The sequence below is a fragment of the Cicer arietinum genome, chromosome 4 (genome assembly GCF_000331145.2).
Source record: "Cicer arietinum cultivar CDC Frontier isolate Library 1 chromosome 4, Cicar.CDCFrontier_v2.0, whole genome shotgun sequence".
Classification (NCBI taxonomy): domain Eukaryota; kingdom Viridiplantae; phylum Streptophyta; class Magnoliopsida; order Fabales; family Fabaceae; genus Cicer; species Cicer arietinum.
In genome coordinates this window covers 36,455,067-36,479,554 of record NC_021163.2, presented here as the reverse complement: position 1 = coordinate 36,479,554, position 24,488 = coordinate 36,455,067, and the positions used below count along the sequence as shown (strand labels likewise).

At 32.7% G+C, this 24,488-nt stretch overlaps 1 protein-coding gene and 1 long non-coding RNA gene across 2 annotated transcripts; one reads left to right on the top strand and one right to left on the bottom strand.

Annotated features, from left to right (window-relative positions):
* The first annotated feature begins 5,763 nt into the window (after positions 1-5,763).
* Positions 5,764-9,240, top strand: LOC105851220 (uncharacterized). Its single transcript, XR_001142949.3, has 2 exons — positions 5,764-7,304; positions 9,021-9,240. It is a non-coding gene; the product is annotated as an uncharacterized lncRNA (long non-coding RNA).
* A 2,016-nt stretch (positions 9,241-11,256) lies between these two features.
* Positions 11,257-13,112, bottom strand: LOC101494267 (alkane hydroxylase MAH1-like). The gene has a single exon (XM_004515431.4). It carries the CDS (start codon positions 13,052-13,054, stop codon positions 11,516-11,518), a length of 1,539 nt encoding a protein of 512 aa, XP_004515488.2. The 5' UTR covers positions 13,055-13,112; the 3' UTR covers positions 11,257-11,515.
* Between the last annotated feature and the right edge of the window lie 11,376 nt (positions 13,113-24,488).

Genomic DNA, 24,488 nt, shown 5'->3' with positions numbered 1-24,488 from the left:
TGATGGATAAAAGCATTTGGGATGCTGCTAGTGGGGGAGCACTTGTCGATAAGACCCCAGAAGCGGCAAAGGCTTTGATTGAGAACATGTTCATTAATTCTCAGCAGTTTACAACTAGAAGCAATTCAGCAGTGTTGACAAGGGGTGTGAGTGAAATGCAAACTTCTTTCCACAAGAATTTAGAAGGCAGACTTGATGAGCTTACATGTTTAGTAAAAAAATTGGCAATAGGTAAAACCTAAGCAGTGGTCTGTGGTATTTGAACTTCTCTAGAGCATGCTACAGATTCATGTCCTACATTGCAAAAAGTTCCAATTGCTGATGCTCCTCAAGCATATGCAGCAAATATATACAATCCTTAAACCAACTATGATTTGTCATCTAACAGGTAAAATTGTGGTTGGAGAAACCATCCCAACCTGAGATGGGGGAATTCATCTGCACAATAGCAACCTAGGCAGCAGCAGCAACAACAAAATGTTCCACAATAGCAAAACAATGCACCTTCATTAGAAGACCTCATTAAACAGATGGTTGTCTAGAATCTCCAATTTCAACAAAGAACAGATTCCACCATTCAAAATTTGGAAACAAAGATTGGTCAGCTAGCCACTTCAATTAATCAATTGCAGACTCAGGGGTCAAATCAATTGCCTGCACATTCAGAGGTAAATCCAAATGCTCCCAATGTTAGTGCAATTACATTGAGGTCTGGGAAAGCTGTTGAAATACCAAAGGTACCTGAAACTGCATTGAAAAATAACAAGGTTGCTGAGGACACTTTGATACCTAAAACTGTTGATGTTGAGCAAAATATACCACTTTATTTTCCTCAAAGGGCAGTGAAGACTAAGAAAATGGACGAGGCAGATAATGACAAGGAGATCTTGGATACATTTAGGAAGGTGGAAGTGAACATTCCCCACCTTAAAGCAATTAAACAGATTCCAAGATATGCAAAATTTCTAAAAGATTTATGCACACACAAGAGAAGGTTAAAAGGTAATGAAAGGGTAAACAAGGGGCGAAATGTTTCAGCGTTCATTTAGCCCATGCCTCAGAAATGCAAAGATCTAGGAACTTTTTCCATTCCATGTACCATAGATAATAGTCAATTTGAAAATGCTATGTTAGATTTAGGAGCTTCCATTATGGTTATGCCTAAATCTATTTTTAACTCTCTTGCTCTTGTACCTTTACAGAGTACATGTGTTACCATTCAATTGGTGAACAAGAACAATGCTCGTCCTACTAGACTTGTGGACGATGTACTTGTTTGAGTTAATGAATTGATATTTCCTGCAGATTTTTACATTCTGGACATGGAGGGAGATAATAAGTCCAATATGGCGCCTATTATCTTATGCATACAATTCTTGAAAACTGCTATAACAAAAATTGATGTGCATGCTGGAACTCTATCCATGGAATTTGGTGATAGCATTGTAAAATTTAACATTTTTGATGCTATGAAACACCCCATGGAAGAGCATTCTATTTTTCAAATTGAATTGCTTGTTGATTTGGTTGATGTCACTTACCTCGATATGTTTGCTACTGATTTTCCTTCATTGTCTGGTTTTGATGATACTTATACTTGTGAATTCTGTACAGATACTCAATTGTGCTCTATGTGTGCTGAGATCGAAGTTGTCTTACAAGTTCATCATTGTGCTAATATTGATATTTCTACTAACAAAATTTATTTTGCAGACTTAACTTCGGCCACTAGTGTTGTTCCCTCCATTGAACAACCACCGACTATAAAGCTTAAACCACTTTCTGAAAATTTGAAATATGCATATTTAGAAGGAAGTGGCAAGTTATCTATGATTATTTCATCCAACCTTGAAGATGAACAGGAAGAGAAGCTATTGTAGATTTTCAGCAAACACAGGAAGGCAATCAGATGGACCTAGGCTGATATTCCTGGTATTAGTCCATACATGTGTATGCATAGGATACTATTGGAGGATGGGGTAAAATCAGTCAGGAAACCCCAAAGGCGACTTACCCATTACTTTTGGATGTTGTAAAAAAGGAAGTGACAAAGATCTTGCAAGCAGACATTATATACCCCATCTCTGATAGTGAATGGGTGAGCCCGGTGCAGGTAGTCCCTAAGAAAATTGGACTCATAGTGGTTAAAAATGAAAATAATGAACTTATCCCCCACACGAGTGCAAAACAGCTGGAGGGTATGCATCAATTATAGGAGACTAAACCAGGCAACTAGAAATGATCATTTTCCTTTACCATTCATTGACAAGATGCTTAAACGGTTGGCTGATAAGTCACGTTATTATTTTCTTGATGGTTTTTCTGGTTATTTTCAGATCCATATTGCACCAGAGGACCAAGAAAAGACCACGTTCACTTGCCCTTTCGGCACATTTGCCTAAAGGAGGATGCCCTTTGGCCTATGCAATGCTTCTGGCACTTTCCAACGTTGCATGATTAGTATTTTCTCTGACTTGATAGAAAATTGTATTGAAGTTTTCATGGATGATTTTACTGTGTATGGTTCCTCATTTGATGCATGCTTCAACAATTTAGATAGAGTTTTGCATAGATGTATTGAAACTAACCTTGTGCTGAATTAGGAAAAATGTCATTTTATGGTTGAACAATGCATAGTTTTGGGACATGTGATCTCTAAAAATGGGATAAAAGTGGATCCTGCGAAAATTGATGTGATTTCTAATTTGTCTTACCCATCTTGTAACCTCGAGATTCGTTCTTTTCTTGGACATGCAGGTTTCTATAGACACTTTATCAATGATTTCAGCAAGATAGCTCTTCTGTTGTCAAATTTGTTGCAAAAAGATGTCAGTTTCACCTTCGATGACAAATGCAAGAAGTCCTTGGATTTCTTAAAGGTAGCACTGACCTCTACTCCTATAATTCAGCCACCCAATTGGACCTTCCCTTTTGAAATTATGTGTGATGCATCCAACTATACAGTAGGAGCAGTCCTTGCACAAAGGGTTGATTTGATGTTCTTGCTGAAGAAACCAAAAGCAAAACAAAGATTGATCTGGTGGATGTTGTTACTCCAAGAATTTGATTTAGAGATTAAAGATAAGAGTGGAGCTGAAAATTTGGTGGCAAATCATTTGGGCAGAATAGAAATGGATGAGGAGTCCATCCCCATTCAAGATGACTTCTCTAATGAGCAATTGTTACACTTGTGTGAGGTAACTCCTTGGTTTGCTAATTTAGTTAATTATCTAGTTGCTGGAGTCTTTCCTGCAGATGCATCCAGAACATAAATACACAAACTTAAAAGTGATGTCAAATTCTATGTGTGGGATGATCCATATATGTGGAAATTATGTAGTGACCAGGTGATTAGGCGATGTGTTTCCCACCATGAGGCTCAATCCATTCTTCATTTATGTCAAGCCTCTTAAGTTGGGGGACATTTTGGTCCTCAACGAACAGAAAGAAAAGTCTTAAACTCGAGTTTCTTTTGGCCCACTTTGTTTAAAGATGCTTTTGAGACTTACAAAACTTGTGAACAATGCCAAATAGTAGGAACAACAATCACTCATAGGAGTGAGATGCCTCAACAACCTATGCTTTTCTGTGAAGTATTTGATGTGTGGGGCATTGACTTTATGGGCTCTTTTCCTGTATCTTTTGGTTTTATCTATATTTTACTAGTTGTTGATTATTTTTCGAAGTGGGTGGAAGCAATATCCATTAGGACTAATTAATGATTCTAAAGTTGTTGTAGGTTTTATCTGATCAAATATTTTTTGCAGGTTTGGAATACTCTAGGCCATCATAAGTGATCAAGGCACTCATTTTTGCAACCGCACCAAGGACGCTTTGCTTCAGAAGTATGGGGTTGTAAATAGAGTTTCTACACCTTATCATTTCCAAACTAATGGGCAAGCTGAAATCTCAAACAGGAAAATCAAATAGATCTTAGAAAAGATGGTGCAACCAAACAAGAAAGATTGGAGCCACCGACTTGAAGAAGCTCTTTGGGCTCATAGAACATCCTAGAAAATATAAATAGGGATGTCCCCTTATCGACTTGTGTTTGGTAAGACATGTCACCTCGAAGTGGAAGTAGAGCACTGTGCTTATTGGGCGGTCAAGAGTTGTAACCTTGAGATAGAGAAAGTAGGTTTGGAGAGAAAGCTTCAATTGCAATAACTTGAAGAGCTTAGACTTGAAGCTTATGAGAACTTTCGGTTCTTTAAGAAGAAAACTAAGTAGTTTCATGATAAGATGATTTATGGGAATAAATTTTCCATTTGCCAAAAAGTTTTATCGTTCAACTCCCGTCTAAAAGTTATGGTTGGGAAAATTCGATCGAAGTGGATTGCCAAAAAGTATCTAACTCAACATACTCTGAAAGTGATCTAACTAAAATAAAGGAAGACTGGTGTTAGTATGTGATCGAACTAAAAGTTATATAATTTATTAATAGGTGAGTTTCACATTGTAAACCATTATTGTATATTTTTGTGTGAACGAATCATTATTCTAATTAGTTTATTTTATTTTTTGTTATAGTAGGGTAAAGTAAGAAATTGTTGGGAAATCGGCATGTTGGAAATATCTACTAGCATGATATTTTTATTGTGAATATGTTGCTACTGATGTTGATAATAATACCGATGTAATTGAACTTCTTGTTGTGAATACATATTGTGAGTATGCTTGAATTAAAAAATTGCAATTGTGTCAATATATGCTTGATGAATATGATTTTGGAAAAGAATTGAAATCTCATTTAAAGACTCGTTTTTTTTTAAATGCCATGAAAGACCTGTTTATACAAACCAACATTTTACATTGCTTTTTAGAATAGATTTACAGCGCTTTTTAAAATGTACCTATTACGAAGCTTTTTTGAAAAAAACACTGTAAAACTAGTATAAGAATGCACCTATTACAGTGTTTCTTTAAGAAAATCGCTATAAAACTAGTATAAGAGAAGCATTTTACATTGCTTTTTAGAATAGATTTATAGCGTTTTTTAAAATGTACCCATTACATCATTTTTTTTATTTTTAAAAACACTGTAAAACTAATATAAGGATGCACCTATTACATCATTTTTTTAAGAAAAGCACTGTAAAACTAGTATAAGAAGCGCACTATATATGCACATATTACAACGCTTTTATAAGAAAAGTGTTGTAAAACTAGTCTAAGAGAAGTGTTGAGCACTATATATTGATATTACATCACTTTTTTTATTTTAAATAGCGCTATTGTATCTTTTAACAACACTAGATACTACAACGCTTAAAAGCGGTGTAAAATGCTATTTTTGGCGTAGTGTATGTAGACAATAATTACATGAGTAATGAAACTAAATAGGGCCATTGAATGAACTAAAACCATAAACCGTAACAGTAAAAGGAGTTTTGAGATAGCACATAGTAAAAGGGTTTCTCTAAGTCATCCCAAATTTGTCTCTCAAAATGTTGAACCTTGTGTGAGTGAGCGACTTGGTCAAACAATCTGTTAACTGATCGACTGAAGGCACATATGCCACAATGATTTCATTTTGTAAGACTTGATCACATATGTAATGAACATCGATCTCAATGTGTTTGGATTTGGTATGCATTATTCGATTAGAGGCCAATGCTTTGGCACTCAAGTTATCACACCATAAGATTGGCTTCCTAGGTAATGGTAATTTTAGTTTATTTAGGAGGGATCTGACCAATCTATATTAGTTGCAAGATCAGCTATAGCACAATATTTAGACTCTATGTTGGATCTAGACACAACCTTTTGTTCTCTTGAGGACAAAGAAATCAATGATTCTAATAGGAATACACATTATCTTGCCATGGATTTTGTGTCATCCACACTTGTGGCCACGTCAACATCTGAGAACCCTACTATATCTAAATCATTAGATGGCTTGATGTGTAAACAAAAGTTGAATGTTCCTTTGAGATATCTTAGTATCCTCTTTATCCCTTGTCGGTGATTTGTTTTAGGAGAGCTCATGTATTGGTTGAGTTTATTGACTGCAAAGGCAATATAAGGCATTGTGTTTGCCAAATATTATAGTGCACCTATGGCCTGCCTATACTTGGTTGGTTCAGCCATTGGTTCTCCTTCATTTGTGAACTGTCTTCTTGTTATCATAGGTGTTAGACAGGTTGATGCTTTCTCCATTTTGAGTTTCACCTATGTATTTTGATTGCCTCAGATACGTTCCTTTTGCATCTCTTTGAACTTCAATACCCAAAAAGTAGTGTAAATAACCAAGATCCTTTATGGAAAACACAATATTGAGTTGCTTGATGAAAAACTCTAAGAACTTGGTGTTGTTTCTTGTCACAATTATGTCATCTGCATAAATTATGTCTCTATGCATGAAGAGAGGAGTACCTTTTCACTAGAAGAAATTTTTGAGATTGTGTCACTCAAGCTGTGATGCTTGTGGAAGAAATGCTCTCACAATCTCTTTGCGATGATTCATTCGGCTATTTTCTTCAACCTCCGCAAACCTTTTAATGAAATTACATATGCGCCTCTCATTTTCTTAGTCCCGTGTTCTTTCTCCCCAGTCTCGTGCTCTCTTTCAACTCTCCTCCAAATCTTTATTCTCCAAATCATTCCAAATCTTCTTTTTACTTTGCTTAGTCTCGTGCATGAATCTCTCAAATCGTTCAAAATTATTATCTCTTCCCTCGTTGCTGCTCTTTGCTCGTTCCCAACTAAATTGTTTTTTTCTCCAAGTAACCCTATCTTTTTCTCCATTAAATTCTTACTGCAAGATACTACCCTTTTTTGTTTCTTTTTGAATTAAACCCTATTTTGATTCTAGATCAAACATTATTTTGTTTCTCTATGGGTTTTACTATATTTCTCTTTGTAATTTTGATGTGTATGTTTATCTTTTTCCCCCTACTCAATGATGAATGTTCCATGTCATTAGAACAACCCTGCAGAATCATATTCAACAAACCTTTTTCTACCTATTTTGTTTTTCAATGTGTGAATGTCTTCAACCCTATCTTTTTCTTCTATCTTTACATAACTTTTCCTATTGTATGAAATCTTCACATGGGGATGAAAATCAAGATTGACACACTTGTGGCAAAGAAATTCAGATAAGGGGTGATGGAATTTTTATTGATGAATCAACCATTAGATAGCCCAATTTGTGATCAAGGTGGAGAGTGTGATCTTCATGATCAATAATTGGCATTTGGCTCTAATCGTGGCCGGTTCACTGAAATGAAGATATCTATGATGGACAAAAATCTTGGGCCTTTCATGAAGATTTTGATGATGCGGTGCATTAAATGTACAAGGTTCAGTTTTCCTTACAAACTTGATTTTATCTTTGCTTACACATTTTGTCGTACATAGGAAATCAGAAATTTGTTGTGACTTTTTCTTCTAAAAGCCAATATCAAGTGCTCTAATAATTTATATTAATATTATGTTTATGATATTCTTGTAAGAATTAAGGACCTCCTTGAGTTGCATCCATTTTAAAAAAATGAAGCATTGATCATTCTTACAATATGATGATACTGTCTGAGGGAACTTGCAGGTTAACTTTATTTGCATAAGATGAAAATGACATTCTGGGGTGATAATTTAGTTTGACTTCATTATTTGTTTATTCAATCTCATGTCTGCTAAGGGCCAACAAAGGTTTCTTTTAATTTTTGGTCACTGAAATTTGGTAGCAATAGGTGTTAGAAATTTTATAAAACGCACCCTTCAACATTTGGTAGTTGTGCTCTTTTTGTTGTCAATTAAATGTTATATGTATTGTGAAACTATGTTATCTGAGTGCCTTAAAGGGGCCTGTTGGGAGTTGAAGGACATAGAGAGCATTGATGTTAGTGATGTAGTTGGGTTAAATATTCAAATTGATAATAGAGGACCTGAAGTCATGCACATTGTTCCTCGTCTAAACGAGGTTAGATTATAATGGAAATGTTTTATCAAACTATGTGTGGTTGCTAAAGCTTCAATTTTTCCCGTGGTTATTAACATTATTTAATTTATGCAAAAAAAAAAAAAAACCATGGTACAAAGTTTGTTGGTGCTTAAATACTATGAAGTGTTGTCTCGTGATAGTACAAATTAATTTTGAAAATAATTGTTATTCATTAACCTAATCTACAACTTATAGGAATTGATGATTTCCAAAAGATGATACCAATGAATCATTGACTTAATCTGATTACTTGGTTGTAGTTTTTTTTTTTTTTTTTGCATCACAATAGTACTATGACATAAGTAAGTTGATTTTCAAACTTTGTTCACTCACAACCTTTGAAACAAACTACACATGTTGTGTTTGGAAAACTGGTGTTGATTTTTTTTCTTTCTTACCTGATATCAATTTGATTACTTTCTATCACTAGCAATGACTCCATTGATGTGGGTTTTGACATGTAAGTATAAAAATAACCTAAATCTTTTACCTAACATAGAACAACATAATGTTTGATAGAATAATAAAACAATGTGTAGTCTTAGATAAAAAGGTATATATTATATCAGATTTTTACCTTCCATTGATATAAATTAGTTTTTTGTCTGAATATAAACAACTTTCACATGTTTAGTATACACCATTTTGTCTTTTCTATTTTTATTATCTATCATTGAAGATTATTAGTTTATAATGATCTACATATAATAAATTTTTGCTCTCCAATTTATAAGGCTCTACATCTAAAATTATCATTTAATGAAATGTATGAAGTATCAAATACTATTGAGTCCAAGTTTGTACCAAATACTCGTTCTTGAAGTATCAATCACTCTTGGCACAAATTGAAGGTACAAATTCATATATAGTATTAATCACTTTCTTGATTGAATTGAAGTAGTTGTATGTATTGAATTTTAATTATTGTAGGATATTGTAGTTGTATACCTGTTAATAATTTTTCATACAAAAATTGTGAATGAGTGATTGTTCTTGTTAATCGTTTGTTACAATGTAAAATTGTTAATTTATTGTTTATAATATTTGTTGTGGATTGATTTTTTAATTCTTGCAGATTTGGTGAACAATTCGGATACAATCACAAGTTGAAGGCTCTAGGTGATTTAAAAGTTGAATTTGTGTTTGAGCAGAGATTGTAGTGTCTATGGTTATGAGAAAATGTATGGATTCATCCGTTTTGAGAAATCTTATGTGTGATTCTTTTTTTGTCCTTCAACTTGTTAGATTATAGCCTGATGGTTGAATGTTTGTTCTATAACAGTTGGTTTGATAGATACAAATATACACACTTTGAATGCTTGATCGTGTTTAAGTTTAATTAATTTGATGTTAATATTATAGTTTTGAGTATGTGGAAAGAAGTGAGTTGAATTTGAATTTAATATATATAATATGTTTTTCCAAGCAATAGACTTAGAATCGCCAGGAGATGATAAACATTCTTCTAAGTTTAGCTATTCATATGTCTTCCAATTCTGTGTCTATACTTTTATATCCCTCTAGGCATTTCTCTTGGTTTTTTTCCTATCCGCCTCTTTATTTTGTTGCCACCACTAGGTAATTATCTAATCACTCTTTTCATAGTGTTTTGTTTGCATTTGTTTAAATTAAGTTACTCCTTATATGATGAGTACAAGGATGTTTGATACTTATTTTCTTTTTTAACCAAATCATGACCTGATTAACACTTCATCTTTCTTTTTCTTATTTTATAGTTTATATGCTATCTCCCTTAATAGTGACTAAATACACCTTTCATGTAGAAAAATCAAACAACTACTATAATAAATACCAACTTGTGAAAATGATTACAAGGTATTGGTCAATTACCTTCAATTACCTATTTCCTTATAAATTTGATGTTGTTGTTGTCGTAGGATTGTTGATGTAATTCAAATTTTTAAGCTGGATGAAATTTGTTAGGTGATGCTTCGTTGCTTCAAGAATCACATAATAGTGACTAAATACACCTTTCATGTAGAAAAATCAAACTACTAGTATAATAAATATGCTACAACATGTGAAAATGATTACAAGGTTTTGTTCAATTACCTTTAATTACCTATTTCCTTATAAATTTGATGTTGTTGTTGTCGTAAGATTGTTGATGTTATTCAAATTTTTAGGCTAGATGCAATTTGTTAGATCATGCTTCTTTGCTTCAAGAATCACTAGGCCATATCACTCCACATAAAAATTAATGTTCTTTTCTAGCTCTTGAGTGATATAGCATAGTCCAATGATTAATATATATACTTTTGACAAATCTAATGATGTGTTTGAATCAACTTTAATGCTTGCCTCTTTTGGGTTTGATTGTTTTTTTTTTTTTTGAGGTGGTGGTAATTGTTGTTGCTTTAATTTAAAGACTTCTTTGTGTTGTGAGTTTTGATTATTTAGTCTTTAATTTGAATTTGGGTTTTGAACAAAAAAAGTCATATAAAAAGGGCTATTATTGTCATTACATATAGTTATAGATTATAGATATATAATCATGTATAGATATTATTAGCAAAAGAAATACCCAGTTAAATAAATATGATACATAAAGTATTTGTTCAAAATTGCAAAAAAGGGAAAACTAATGACTTGAACATAAACTATGAGCTGAATTGAACAATGATGGTGATTATGTCATTCTGATTCCTAAACACAATTGCAAATATATGTATCCCAAATTTAGAAAGGAATTCATGCTATGAATGAAGATTATCTCATTGGTTGCACTCTTTGTTGAATGAAACCAGAGTCACCAGTGCTATTAGTATAACCATTGCCATAGCCAACATCAATTATGAATAAAAAAAATTTGCTCTTCAATCAATATTTAGAGAAAAAATAGGAAATACCATCTTAGCTCTAAAGAGAACTAGGAGCAGTTTTGTGCACCAAAAATAGAACAAAACTCCACAAGGTTTATTTCACAACTATCCTATTGAACTGAAAGAACACCACAAAAATCCACATATTTTAACATCTATATAAACCTATATTTTGAAGCATGTTGTGAAGTGATGATTTTTTACAACTTAGGACTGTGAAGTGATGAATGGAAAAATTAACAAAAGTATACGTCAATATAATGTAAAGTATCTAGACAAAAGTCTTAGAGTCAATTTCTTCTCATCGTCTTATATAATTTTTGTATTACTCTACCATGTACCAACAAAAAGAGGATTTGATGATAAAAGCATATCATATTAGCTTAACCTTTTTCATTAGATGACATTTGTGAGACTTATCATAATACAATGTTTATTTGATTCTATTGTATAGGTGACTCAAAAGCATAAAGAGAAATCATTCTTAATTTCTCAGAACATTTAATTTTATTTAAAACTCGAATGAAAATACATAGAGGCATTGTCCTAATTTATACCATTCCTAAATGATCTGTATAAATGTGCTAATTGCGAATACAACTATAACATAATATAAATTTGACCATAACATTATTTAATTATGACAGACTCACACATGAAAATAAATAAAGGAAACAATGAACACAACATGTATCACTGATCAATATGAACTTGACAGAAGCTTTTATCAAAAGCATCTTTTACGGAGTTTGACCTTCAAGCCATCTTCCATGCGAAGAACAATAGAAACCCTTGGAGTAATAGACTGACCTTCAACAACCTGTATGTGAAACTTCCATAACATTGTAACTGCAGCCATTTTCATTTGAATAATGCTCATATCTTTCCCAAGACAACTTCTAGGCCCTGCATTAAATGCTGTGAACTGGTAAGAGGGCACATGTATACTCTGCCCTATATCTGATATCCATCTCTCTGGCTTAAATTCCAAGCAATTTTCTCCCCATATTTCTTCCATCCTTCCCATTGCATACATAGAAAATATTACTTTTGTATTGGAACTAACATGTTCTCCATTTGGTAATATATCAGATTTGATTGCACACTTGTGGTTATATCCTAAAGGAGGATAAAGCCTCAAGGCTTCACATATAGCTCCATGAAGGTACACTAGCTTATCAAACTCTTTAACACCTAACTTAGTGATAAAATTCTCATCCTTTGTTAAACAATTATCTTTGATCTCTTGAATGATCTTAGCTTCCACTAAAGGATGTTTTGAAATAAGCCAAAAAAACCAACTGAGAGCTGAACTAACTGTCCCACTTCCTGCAGCCAAGAGACTGATTGCAGTGTCTCTAAGATATTTGTCAACCATTTCTCTCTTTACTGAGCCTTCATTCATTATTGCTTCTATCAAGCAAGAATATTGGCCTTCATCCACATATTCATTGCTTTTTAATTTTCTTTTTTCTTCGTCACCTTTGGAATAACTTATACATTTGTATAAGAATTGATCTATATTTTCTTTAGCTACCTTGCCCTTCTTCTCTAGACCAATTTGTAGCCATTTTTGTAGCTTCCAAACCAAATTTGGAGTATGGTGCCTATACAAAACAATATCCTCAATTACAGAAAAAGCTGTTACACTGTCCATATTTGATAAGTTGTTGAATTTTTTATGAAGGCTATTAGGATCAAATCCAAATAAAAAAGTGCAACCAATGTCAAAGGTGATCCTCTCAAAAGTATCTTGTAAATCAATTATTTGTAAATCTCTTGATGCATCATCAAGAAAAGGTATCAGACAATTTTCTAGCTTCTTTTGAATGTTTTGTTGATGGAATATCTTAAAGCTTTTTCTTGTGAGCAAAGAATGAAGTAGTTTCCTCTCTGTTTTCCATTCATTGGAGTCTAAATTGAAAATACCATCACCAAAAAACTCAAAACTCTCTTTGAAATCAGATCCTTTCCCATAGTTGTTGAAATTCTTGCTTGTGATGTGCTGCACATTCATGGGATCACTGGTGACGATGAAGTCAGAAATATTTGTAAACCAAGGTCCTTTAAATTGAAAAGTTCCTCTGTGTTGTTTCATCACTGATGTTACAAAATCATGAAAATTGGACATGTTATGCGCAATTCCTGGTAACATGCCAATAAATGGCCAATTTGGTAAAAGAACATCTCTATTTTGTCTCCAAATATAGTAGAATATGATAAACAGAATTGCTACAAATAAATTAATATACTGAAAAAAGTTCATCGTATTTAGAGTAAAGTGCACGTGTTTCGTAACTGAGACAAGCTCTATGAAAAATATGCAGAAGAAGTTTCCTATAAATACTCTTATTTTCAAGCATGTATTTGAAATTGTGTTATTTATGATGAATTCAATCACACGTTTTTTTCATGGACCCAACTTTTGATTTTTGGATGAGTGTCATTGTTGGAAATGATGATTTTAATGGAAGTTTGTTGGAAATAATGACGACATTAATGAGAGCTAGTATAGTTGTGAATTGAAAAATAAGGAAATCCCACATATGAGGGATATCACATACTAGTAGGGTATATAAGGTAGAGGTATGGTACTTGGGGTGTGTCCCATGTGGTATCCCAATTTTATAAAGGAGGGAGAACGCATGCAAAATTGACCACCACACGTGCGCGTCGCCGTCTGACTGAATCGGGCTTGGGCCTTGGCTTTGTATTATTATTTTTTAGCATATGAAAATTAATAAATTATTTAGTTAAATGAATTCTTGCGTTTTTATCTATAATTAATGCGTTAATTACGTAATTGTCCTCCACCGACAAAATCCTAATCACTGGTCATACGTGCCTGTTATTGTGTGGTCAAAAAACTAAGTCAAAACTGAGCGCATGTTTTGTGGTCAAACAATACGTGGCACACGTTTTGGTGGTCAAACAAATCGTGGTGCGCGTTTCTGTGGTCAAAACCTAAATATCATAGCACACGTTTAGTGAATCAGACCAAATGGATCCCACCTTTCTCTTAGATCCAGTTACGGATTTCCTTTATAAACAGAGGGCTCTCCTTAGTTGAAAAAATATACCAAAAGCTCTCTGTATCTGAGGTTTTTCTCTCTTCTCACATTTCCTTACTCACTTCTTTTTTTTTTTTTTTTTTTCCTTTTCATGGTTGATAGATTGTCTTGCATAATTTGGGCAATGTCTCGAAACGTCTTAAAAAGAGCGACCTAGTCCGTAACTCAACCCAGTAATATTGTTGGTGGAATAAATTGTTTTTTCAAAGTTTTTCGAAATTCAAAATTAACAATTTTAAGATGTTTCCATATTGCCATGTCTACCGACGAAATTACTGGGACGAGATCATCTGCTTCTGACTACAACAAACCATTTCGGTTTGAGGAAAGTCACTTCAAACGATGGAAACAAAAGATGTTATTTTCTCAAACCACGAAAAAGCTTGCCAACGTTTTGAAGGACGAAATTCTTGTTGTTCTAGAAACAGATAACCATACAGAAAATGATAAGAAAGGTGTTGAATTAACCCAATGGGAACATAATGATTACTTATGTAAGAATTATATTCTTAATAGACTTGCTGATGATATGTATGATTACTAGAGTTCCACAACAATACTGCTAAACAGGTTTGGGATATTCTTAAGAAGAAATATGATACTGAGGAAGCTGAAGCCAAAAAGTATGTTGTTAGCTGTTACCTCAAATATCAAATGACAAATCAGTAGAAGCTCAATCTCATGAAATCCAGAAAATTGCTCATGAGATTATCTCTGAAGGTATGTGCCTAAATGAACAGTTTCAAATTGTTGTTATTATTGAAAAACCGACCCCTGCTTGGAAAGATATTAAAAATTCTCTCAAGCATAAAACAAAAGAATTCTCTCTAGAAAGTCTGATAACCCACCTTAGAATTAAGGAGGAATCCCGAAAGCAAGACCAGAAAAATGAAGTTCTTCTTGTGGCAAATAACAAGAAAAAAAAATTCATCAAAGCAGTTCGGAAGTAAAGCGACAAACAACTAAAGAATTAGAATCGCACTTTAAAGAACAACAACAAGAATGGGAACCCCCAAAGGTCCCAATTATAAGGCAGCAACCTTTTCCCTGTTTTCATTGTGGGAAAGAGGATCATATACAACGCAAGTGTAGAAGCAAGCATGACCCTTCTAATCAGGCTAACTTGACAGTGAGCAATTCATTATTATGATAATTGAGATCAACCTTGTTGGTGGATCGTGTAACATCCCGCTTTTTCGAGACATTACTAACGAAATTCTAAACGTAAAAATACAAATTCGTTTTTATTTATTTATGATTATCTTAAATACTCATTTACCTTAAAATGAATTAATAACATTTTTAGTTATATTTTCAAAAATAATGAATGAAAGTATTTGCAATTACTAACAGTAAACTTAATACGTTAAACAACAGAAACTCTTAGAGCCAAAACTCTTGGCATTTTACAACCCAAACATAAATCCTAGTTGGTCATAAACTTTGGACTTGTGGAAAACTCACCCAACAAGTCTAACACCGACAGAAAAGTATCTCGGAGTCTCCAACTGCATGTTATTGTACTTCCTCGCATTTCTCCTATTAGGTTGACCGTAACATTATTCGCTCAAGTAACACTATATGTGACGTCCTGTCAAATGTAAGGGTCATCTCCAAATAACAAACACAGAGCAAATATGCATGCATATATAGTTGTTATAGCAAAAATATAAATAAATCATATACTTTATTTAACAGTTAAAAATCACAGCGTACCAAAGATACAAATCAACCAAAATGCACAACCTATTTGTTAGATTATATGTTCATGCATGATTCTGGAATATCACCTCCCCCACAAGGGATTCATGGATCCTTCCAAGCAACACCACTAACTCAAAATCCCCGCAAGGATCTGTGGGCTCCAACCAATTATGGACGCACCACACAACTTTGGGCTCCAACCAATTATAAACGCACCACACAACTATGAATGCATGAATGTAGACACTTTTGTTGGTAACAATATAGATCACTCAACCAGAGCGTCCAAAATCATTCAATCTTGTCCTAAACCAACCTAGTTTAGACACAGTAATCACCTTGAATAACCACAACATGTCAAGCACAACCATTATAACAACGAATCATATAACATTCATTTTCCACAATTTGAACATGTCGAGCACAACCATTATTAATATTCATTTTGAAGATAACACACAAACAGAACTAATACATAACATCACAGTACATTTATATCACATATAATTCAAGTGAGAAAGCGGATGGAGTGATGCCCTTACACATACCAGTGTCGTTATTAAAATTCTCACACAACGGTCTTTGCTCCAAATATGTTACACTTTCACAAATTAATTTACTTCTCACTTAGTGTCAAAACTTTTTAGTTTTATTTTTTATAGATTGGCGTACAAAATCTATTACTAGTGTGACCATTATTACAATAATAATGAGATAGTAGAGTTTCTAATAATATATGATATTAAAAACTTTCATTCCATTTCCTGTGTAACAATTGATCCTACCATCTAACTCATTTACTATTTTATCTAAACATCATAACACAAATATAGTACATATACTCCTGATAGTTGATTAAGATAAAAAAAATAAAAAGATATAATTAGAGAGACATATTCATCGATCAATTTTATTTTATTTTATTTTTTCAAAATATCAATAAGGGGTTTTGTTCTACTACCAATAAAAATGGTTATACAAAGTGAATATGATCATAAAGAATTCTTATTTGAGGGGATGAATCACTAACTCCTTTAGTTCTTCAATTTCTTCCCTTTTCTCTCTTAAACCCTTTTTTTTCTTTCTCTTTTCTATATCGCAGACCGTTTGTGAATGGAAGACGTCGGCTTTGTTTTTTCCTTTCTATCAGTAGAAGTGGGGAACATGATATTTCAACATAAGCCCATTAAGACCCTAATTATTCGCTCATCAGTTTAATGTAATTTTGTTTTTAACATTTCCCGATTCATGTTTTTATTATTATTATTATTATTATTATTATTATTATTATTATTATTATAAAAAATTAAAATAACACAATACAATAGTAACTATCACCAACAATTTCTAGAATAATTATTTCAACTCCTAATAAGGTAAAATATAAAAATAAAATAAAATGTCAGGATGTTACATTCTATCTACCTTAAATAGTTTCGACCTCGAAACTAACGCTAATGTAGAAAAATGCGGGTCTTACAAATCAGATGGATGGTTGATAGACATTGGCGCCTCACGTCATGTCTGTTATGATCGTGCTATGTTTAAAACATACATTGTTGCTGAAGATAAGAAAGTGTTGTTCAGAGATTCCCATACCACTAATATTCACGTATGGAAATACCTTCATTCTGAAGGATGTCATGCAGACTCCAAAAATAAGGAATAATATGTTTTCTAGGTTTACTCTCAATAAGCAGGGTTTACTCAAACTATAGGGGCAGATTTTGTACACCATTTCTAAAAGTGGTATTTTTGTTGGGAAAGGGTACGCCACTGATGGCATGTTTAAATTGAATGTTGAAATCAATAAAATGTCTCCTTCTGCTTACATGTTGTATGATTTTAATATTTGGCATGCTTAACTCTATCATATGAACAAACACGTGATTTCAAACTTAAGTAACATAGGTTTAATTCCAAAGTTATCTTTAAAGGATTTTGAAAAATGTGATTTTTGCAGTCAAGCTAAAATAACAAAGAGTTCATATGAAATAGTAGTTAGAGAATATGAATCTTTAGACTTAATACACTCTGATATATGTGAACTAGATAGGACGTTTACCAGAAAATGGAAAGCCTTTTTTCATCACTTTTATTGACGATTACTCTGATTACCTTTTTGTATATCTAATGAAAAATAAAAGTGAAGCATTTGACATGTTTAAGATCTTTGTAACTGAAATTGAAAATCAATTTAGTATAAAGATTAAAAGGTTTCGTAGTGATAGAGGAACAAAGTATGATTCTAGTTTATTTAATGAGTTTTATAAAACCCAAGAAATTATACATGAAACTACTGCACCATATTCACCTAATATGAATGGTAAAGCTGAAAGAAAGATTAGAACTCTTACTGAGCTAGTTGTTGCTATTATACTTAACTTTGGTGCTGCATCTCACTGGTGGGGGGAAATCATTTTGACTGTTGGCTATATTTTGAATAGAGTACCTAAATCTAAAAACAAAACATCTCCTTATGAGATAATGAAGAAAAGACAACCTAACTTTTCTTATCTTTGAACATGGGGTTGTCTGGCTTATGTCAGAATCCTCGATCCTAAGCGAATTAAACTCGCTAGTAGAGCCTACGAATGTGTATTCGTTGGGTATGCCGTAAATAGTAAAGCTTATAGGTTCTACGACCTAAATGCGAAAGTGATCATAGAATCAAATGATGTTGACTTCTATGAAAATCAATTCCCTTTCAAATCAAGAAATAGTGGGGGCAGCGAACCTAGTCAAGTTCATGTGACAAGAAGCACTGAAAGCAACAACCAAGGTGAAATAAAAACTTGAAGAAGTAAGAGAGTTAGAGTTGCTAAAGATTATGGACCCAAATATATGGCCTATAACTTAGAAGAGGATCCTGCAAATCTAAAAGAAGCTTTGTCATCATTGGATATAGATTTATGGCAAGAAGCTATAAACGATGAAATGGATTCTCTAGAGTATAACAAGACCTGGAACTTAGTAGACTTGCCTCCTGATTGCAAACCAATAGGTTGTAAATGGATCTTGAAAAAGAAACTAAAACCCGATGGAACTGTTGATAAATACAAGACACACCTTATAGCCAAAGGTTTTAGACAAAGAGAAAATTTAAATTTCTTTGACACTTTTTCACCAGTCACTAGAATAACATCCATTAGGGTGATCATATCACTAGCGGCTATTCAAAACCTGGTGATACACCAGATGAATGTTAAAACAAATTTTTTAAATGGTGACCTGAAAGAAGAAGTATATATGGAACAACCTGAAGGTTTTGTAATTCATGGACAAGAAGACAAGATATGTAAGTTAGATAAGTCTTTGTATATAGTCTTAAACAAGCTCTTAAGCAATGGCATGAAAAATTTGTTAACTTGATTATATCGAATGAGTTTAAAGTGGAGGAAAGCGACAAATGTATTTATTACAAATCTGAAAATGGCATTTACACTATTATATATCTCTATGTAGACGACTTACTCATATTTGGTTCAAACATTAATGCTGTAAATAATGTGAAATCTTTGTTGAGTAACAACTTTGATATGAAAAACCTCGGAGAAGCAAATGTAATCCATGGAATCAAAATTACTAGGTCAGAAAAGGGAATTTATTTGGATCAATCTCACTATGTTGAAAAAATTCTAAAGAAATATAATTACTTTGACTGTAAACCTACTTGCACACCATATGATCCAACTGTGAAACTTTTCAAGAACACTGGTGAAGGTGTTAGACAAACTGAATATGCGAGCATCATAGACAACCTCAAGTATGCCACTGATTGTACTATACCCGACATTGCCTAAATTGTGGGATTATTGTGCAGGTTTACTAGTAGACCTAGTATGGAGCATTGACACGCTATCGAAAGAGTCATGAGATACCTTAAAAGGACCATGAGTTTTGGATTACATCATCAAAGATTTCCTACCGCCCTTGAAGGATATAACGATGCTGATTGGAACACCTTATCAAATGACTCCAAAGCAACCAGTTGTATCATGGAAGTCGAAGAAACAGATGACATTAGTTTAGTCCACTATGGAGTTTGAAATGATAGCACTAGCTACTGCTAGTGAAGAAGCAAGCTGGTTGAGATGTTTGCTAGTAGAGATCCATTTGTGGTAAAAACCTCTGCCTGTTGTGTTGATCCACTGCGATAGTATCGCGGCTATTGAAAACATTGAGAATCATTACTACAACGGTAAGAGACGACAAATACGCCGTAAGCACATCACCGTTAGAGAATTACTTTCAAAAGAAGCTGTTATAGTGGATCATGTACGCACTGATGATAATTTAGCAGATCCTTTGACGAAAGGATTAGCAAGAGAGAAAGTCCTAAATACATCCAAAATGATGAGAATATTGCCTATAGATCAATGAGTCACTTATGATGGTAACCCGACCTAAAAAACTAGAGATCCCAAGAATTAGGTTCAATGGGTAATAACAAGTCATATTATTAAGAAACGAACAAGCTATATTACATATGAAAGAAGCATGATTCATGAAGCGGTAAAAAGATAAGATAATAGAAACTCTTAATGAGATCTATACTCTATGTGGAGTGGAGTACCTATCTACACGAGTACTCTTGATAGACTCACTTATGTGAATGTCGAAGTGGGGTCGCTTCCTATGGAATTTCGAGGCAGAATTTCTAGAGCGTTCACTATACTGGGATACACGTGCATGGCCATAAATGCACGGGCTTTTGAGAATATACCCAAATGAAAAGGTTATGTGTGGGTTTGATGTCAGAGATAGTGTTGAAGACTACAAGTCACTCTTGTTGAATCTGAATCTTACTTGTTATGCAAAGTTTCAAGTCAAGAGACACATTTGTTTATGCACAATCTTATAGAAGCATTTGACTCTATTTCAAAAACCTTCATTTAAAATTCAAGTGGGGGATTGTTGGAAATGATCATGATTTTAATGGAAGATTGTTGGAAATAATTATGACACTAATGAGAGCTAGTGTTGTTGTGAATTGAAAAATAAGGAAGTCCCACATAGGAGGGATATCACACACTAGTAGGGTATATAAGGTGGAGGTATGATACTTGGGGTGTGCTCCAAGGGGTACCCCAATTTTGTAAAGGACGGAGAACACATGCAAAATTGACCACCACACATGTGCGCACACGTACTGTTGTCGTTCGTCCGGTCGACACGGCCAGGCCAGGTCTTGACCTTGACTTTGTGGTGTATTATTATATTTTAGCATATAAAAATTAATAAATTATTTATTTATTTAATTAAATGAATGTTTACGTTTTTATCTCTAATTGATGCATTAATTACGTAATTTCCCTCCATCGAGTCAATATACAACATCTGATCTAGTTAGTCAAAACCATAACCACTGGTCTTGCGCGTCTGTTATTGTCTGGTCAAAAAATTAAGTCAAAACTGAGCCCACGTTTTGTGGTCAAACAATACGTGGCACACGTTTTGGTGGTCAAGCAAATCGTGGCGCACATTTCTGTCGTCAAAATCTAAATATTAGAACACACGTTTAGTGAATCATACCTAATGGATTGCACCTTTCTCTCTGATCCAGTTAGGGATTTCCTCTACAAATAGAGGGCTCTCCTCAGTTGAAAAAACACATCGAAAGCTCTTCGTATCTGAGGCTTTTCTCTCCTCTCACATTTTCTTACTCACTTCTTCTTTTTATTTTGAGTGATCTTAGTGTCATATTACGAGTGGTAGTCATCCGACTGCCATATTGAGAGTGTAATTTTAGAGCGGGTTTCTACAGTACGGTAGAACTCCGATACAATGATCTGAGGTGTTTTATCATGGGGACTTCGTGGTTGATAATTTGCCTTGCACAATTTGGGCAGTGCCTCGAAACTTGTCAAAGAGAGCGACCTAGTCTGCGGCTCAACCCAGTAATATTGTCGGTGACATAAATTATTTTTTCAAACTTTTTCCAAATTCAAAAATAACAGTCATTAAATAAAAAAAATATTTGTTGACCCAAAAATACTCCATTATCACGTTAAGAAAAAAAAAGATAAAATAATGTAATTGGGAGAGAGATATAAAGAGAATGATGGGATGAAGAATAAGAGGTGTTCAAATGTCATTGGTAATAAATAAATGGGGTGAAAATACGTTAGTCTGCCTTGTACAATTTGAGCAGTGTCTCGAAACGTCTTAAAGAGAGTGACTTAGTCTGCGACTCAGTCAAGTAATATTGTCGGTGACATAAATTAATTTTTCAAAAATATTGTCGGTGACACAAAAATACTCCATTATCACGATAAGAAAAAAAAAAGAGATAAAATAATGTAATTGGGAAAGAGATATAAAGAGAATGATGAGCTGTAGAATAAGAGGTGTTCAAATGTCATTAGTAATAATAAATGGGTGAAAATACGTTAGAATTTATAATATATATATATATATATATATATATATATATATTATGTTAGGATTTTACTTACAAATTTAATCTATATATTATAAATAATAAATTTTTTTAAGTAAGTAACATATAAGTTTAATAATATTTTTTGGTGGGTGTTAAAAAAATTTTTATTAGGTTTTACGTCTTGTGCTAAGTGTGAACTTGAGACCTCAATTGTTTAAATTGTTTTAGGAAACAATTATTTACTATCTTTATAATATATATATAAGTGATTAGTAAATTTTATAAAACTTTTTTTGGTTAAAATATTATTAAGCGTTACAACCATAGTATAACATTACATATATAAGCAAAATAAATTATATTAAGAATGCTTGGACATCACAACAAGTTACCAAAATATAATTACGTTTAATAGTTAAGGACCATTCCTTTAACCATATTTGTATAGGTTGATGTGGATAATTCCTTCAAATAGCTTTAAAGTCGGCCCCGAACAGGTAGGAAGAGTAGCAGGGTGGTACATTCTTTGGAGGTATCCAATACCAAAAAATATCCTATTTTGATAAGAGAGAAAGCTAACCTCCTACAACCTATTAACAATTATTTTTAACTTTAGAGGTCCTATTCGAATCTAAAAAATTAGGTCATAATAAAAAATATAATTTTTAAAATTATAAGTTATTTCAAAATATTATATTTGTTATTGAATGAAGTACTAAAAATTCAAACTATTTTATTTAATTTCATCAAAATATAAATTGTAAAGAACTACTAAATACAACTTCAAACTAATACTAACCTTTTTGCTATTTAAAAAGAGCCATCATTCTAACATTTTTTTGAAGCAAATCGGTAATAGATATAATAAATCAATAAATATAATAAATCCACCAATAGATTACATGCAAAGCGATTTAATAGATTACCAGCAAACAATCTATTGGTAACATTGTATATCAGTAATAAGTTCCTAAAATCTAAAACCCTAATATTAAATTAAACCTTGATAGATAATGAGTTCCTAAAATCAGTAAATATGCAAATCAACTATTTCAAACAAATTGAGTTCATAAAATGAATAAATCACAAAACCCTAACACCAAGATTCGAGATTCTAACCTTTGGTATGTACATACTCATATTGGTGCGATGTGGAGCAGAGATGAGAGTGAAGAGAAATTAGATTTAGCCTCTATTTAGATAGAAGACAGTCTATGTTCATTTTGGATATTTAGTTTAGACATAATAAGCAAATATAAAACTATAGGGTGATTAGTGTACATAATTAAGGATATTAATATAATTTATTAAAGTTCAATGTATACTATAAAAAAAATTGAGACCTCCTTAATTGAGACTCTATGACAATGTTCTAATTGTACACATTGATTGCCAATCCTGGTTTAACATCACAACAAGCTACCAAAATATAATTACATTTCATAAATAAGGACCATTTCCTTTAACCATATTAGTAGCTTGATGTTGATAATTCCTCAAAATAGCCTTAATGTTGGTCCAGAACAGGTAGAGTTCAAAGGTGGTACATTCTTGAGGTATCCAATTCCAACATCTATAATATATTAATAACATATCAAGATAATTATTTATATAATAAATATTAATAATTAAAAATAAAATAATAGAGGTTAATAGTTTAATTTGTAGTGGGAATGAATGACATATTTATCTTCTAAATACGAGATTCAACTTTTACAAATGACAAAAATTTGTTAATTACTTAAAGGAAAGGGAGACAAGAAGTACCATATATCATCCAATTTTTGTTACGAAAAGAATAAGCACCGCATCCGTCGGTAACTTTAAAAGCGGAAAAAATATTCCGCACCCGCATCACACACACACGCACACGCAACTTCAGTAAGAGAGCACAAATGTGATAAACAAATTCTACTATATATTTATGATCAAATTCCATCATTCTTTAACTATAAATTCAAAATATATGTCATCAACACCAACTGATCTCTATTAATTTCCAGCAATATCAATTTTCCAGGATCATCAACAACAATAGCAACTTCTAACTTTAACCCGATGTTGGCGAAAAATTAAAAAATTAGAATAATTGTCAATTCACTCAAAAAATACACAATAATAGTTTACAATGTGAAATTCGCCTAATAACATATTATATAATTCTCAATTCGAGCAGATACAAACACTATTCTTCCTTGATTTTAGTTAGTTCACTTTCAGAGTAACTTGACTTGGAGTTTTCAAAATACTATGTAGGATATAATATTTGAACATAAATAAATATGATTGAATTATATATATATATTTGGTTTATATATGAAAATCATAACTAATTAAAATAATGTACCATTTCTGAAATTGTACTTTGATTAATAGCAATAGTCTCCATCATGAATCCGTAAAATAGAGTTGTTTGACCCTTTTTAGTACCATACCATTGTAAATCACTAATAAGTTCTAAAAATCCAAAACTCTAACATCAAGTTAAATCCTAATAAGTTTCTAACACAAGTGAATCGGTAGTTCAACCATTTCAAATA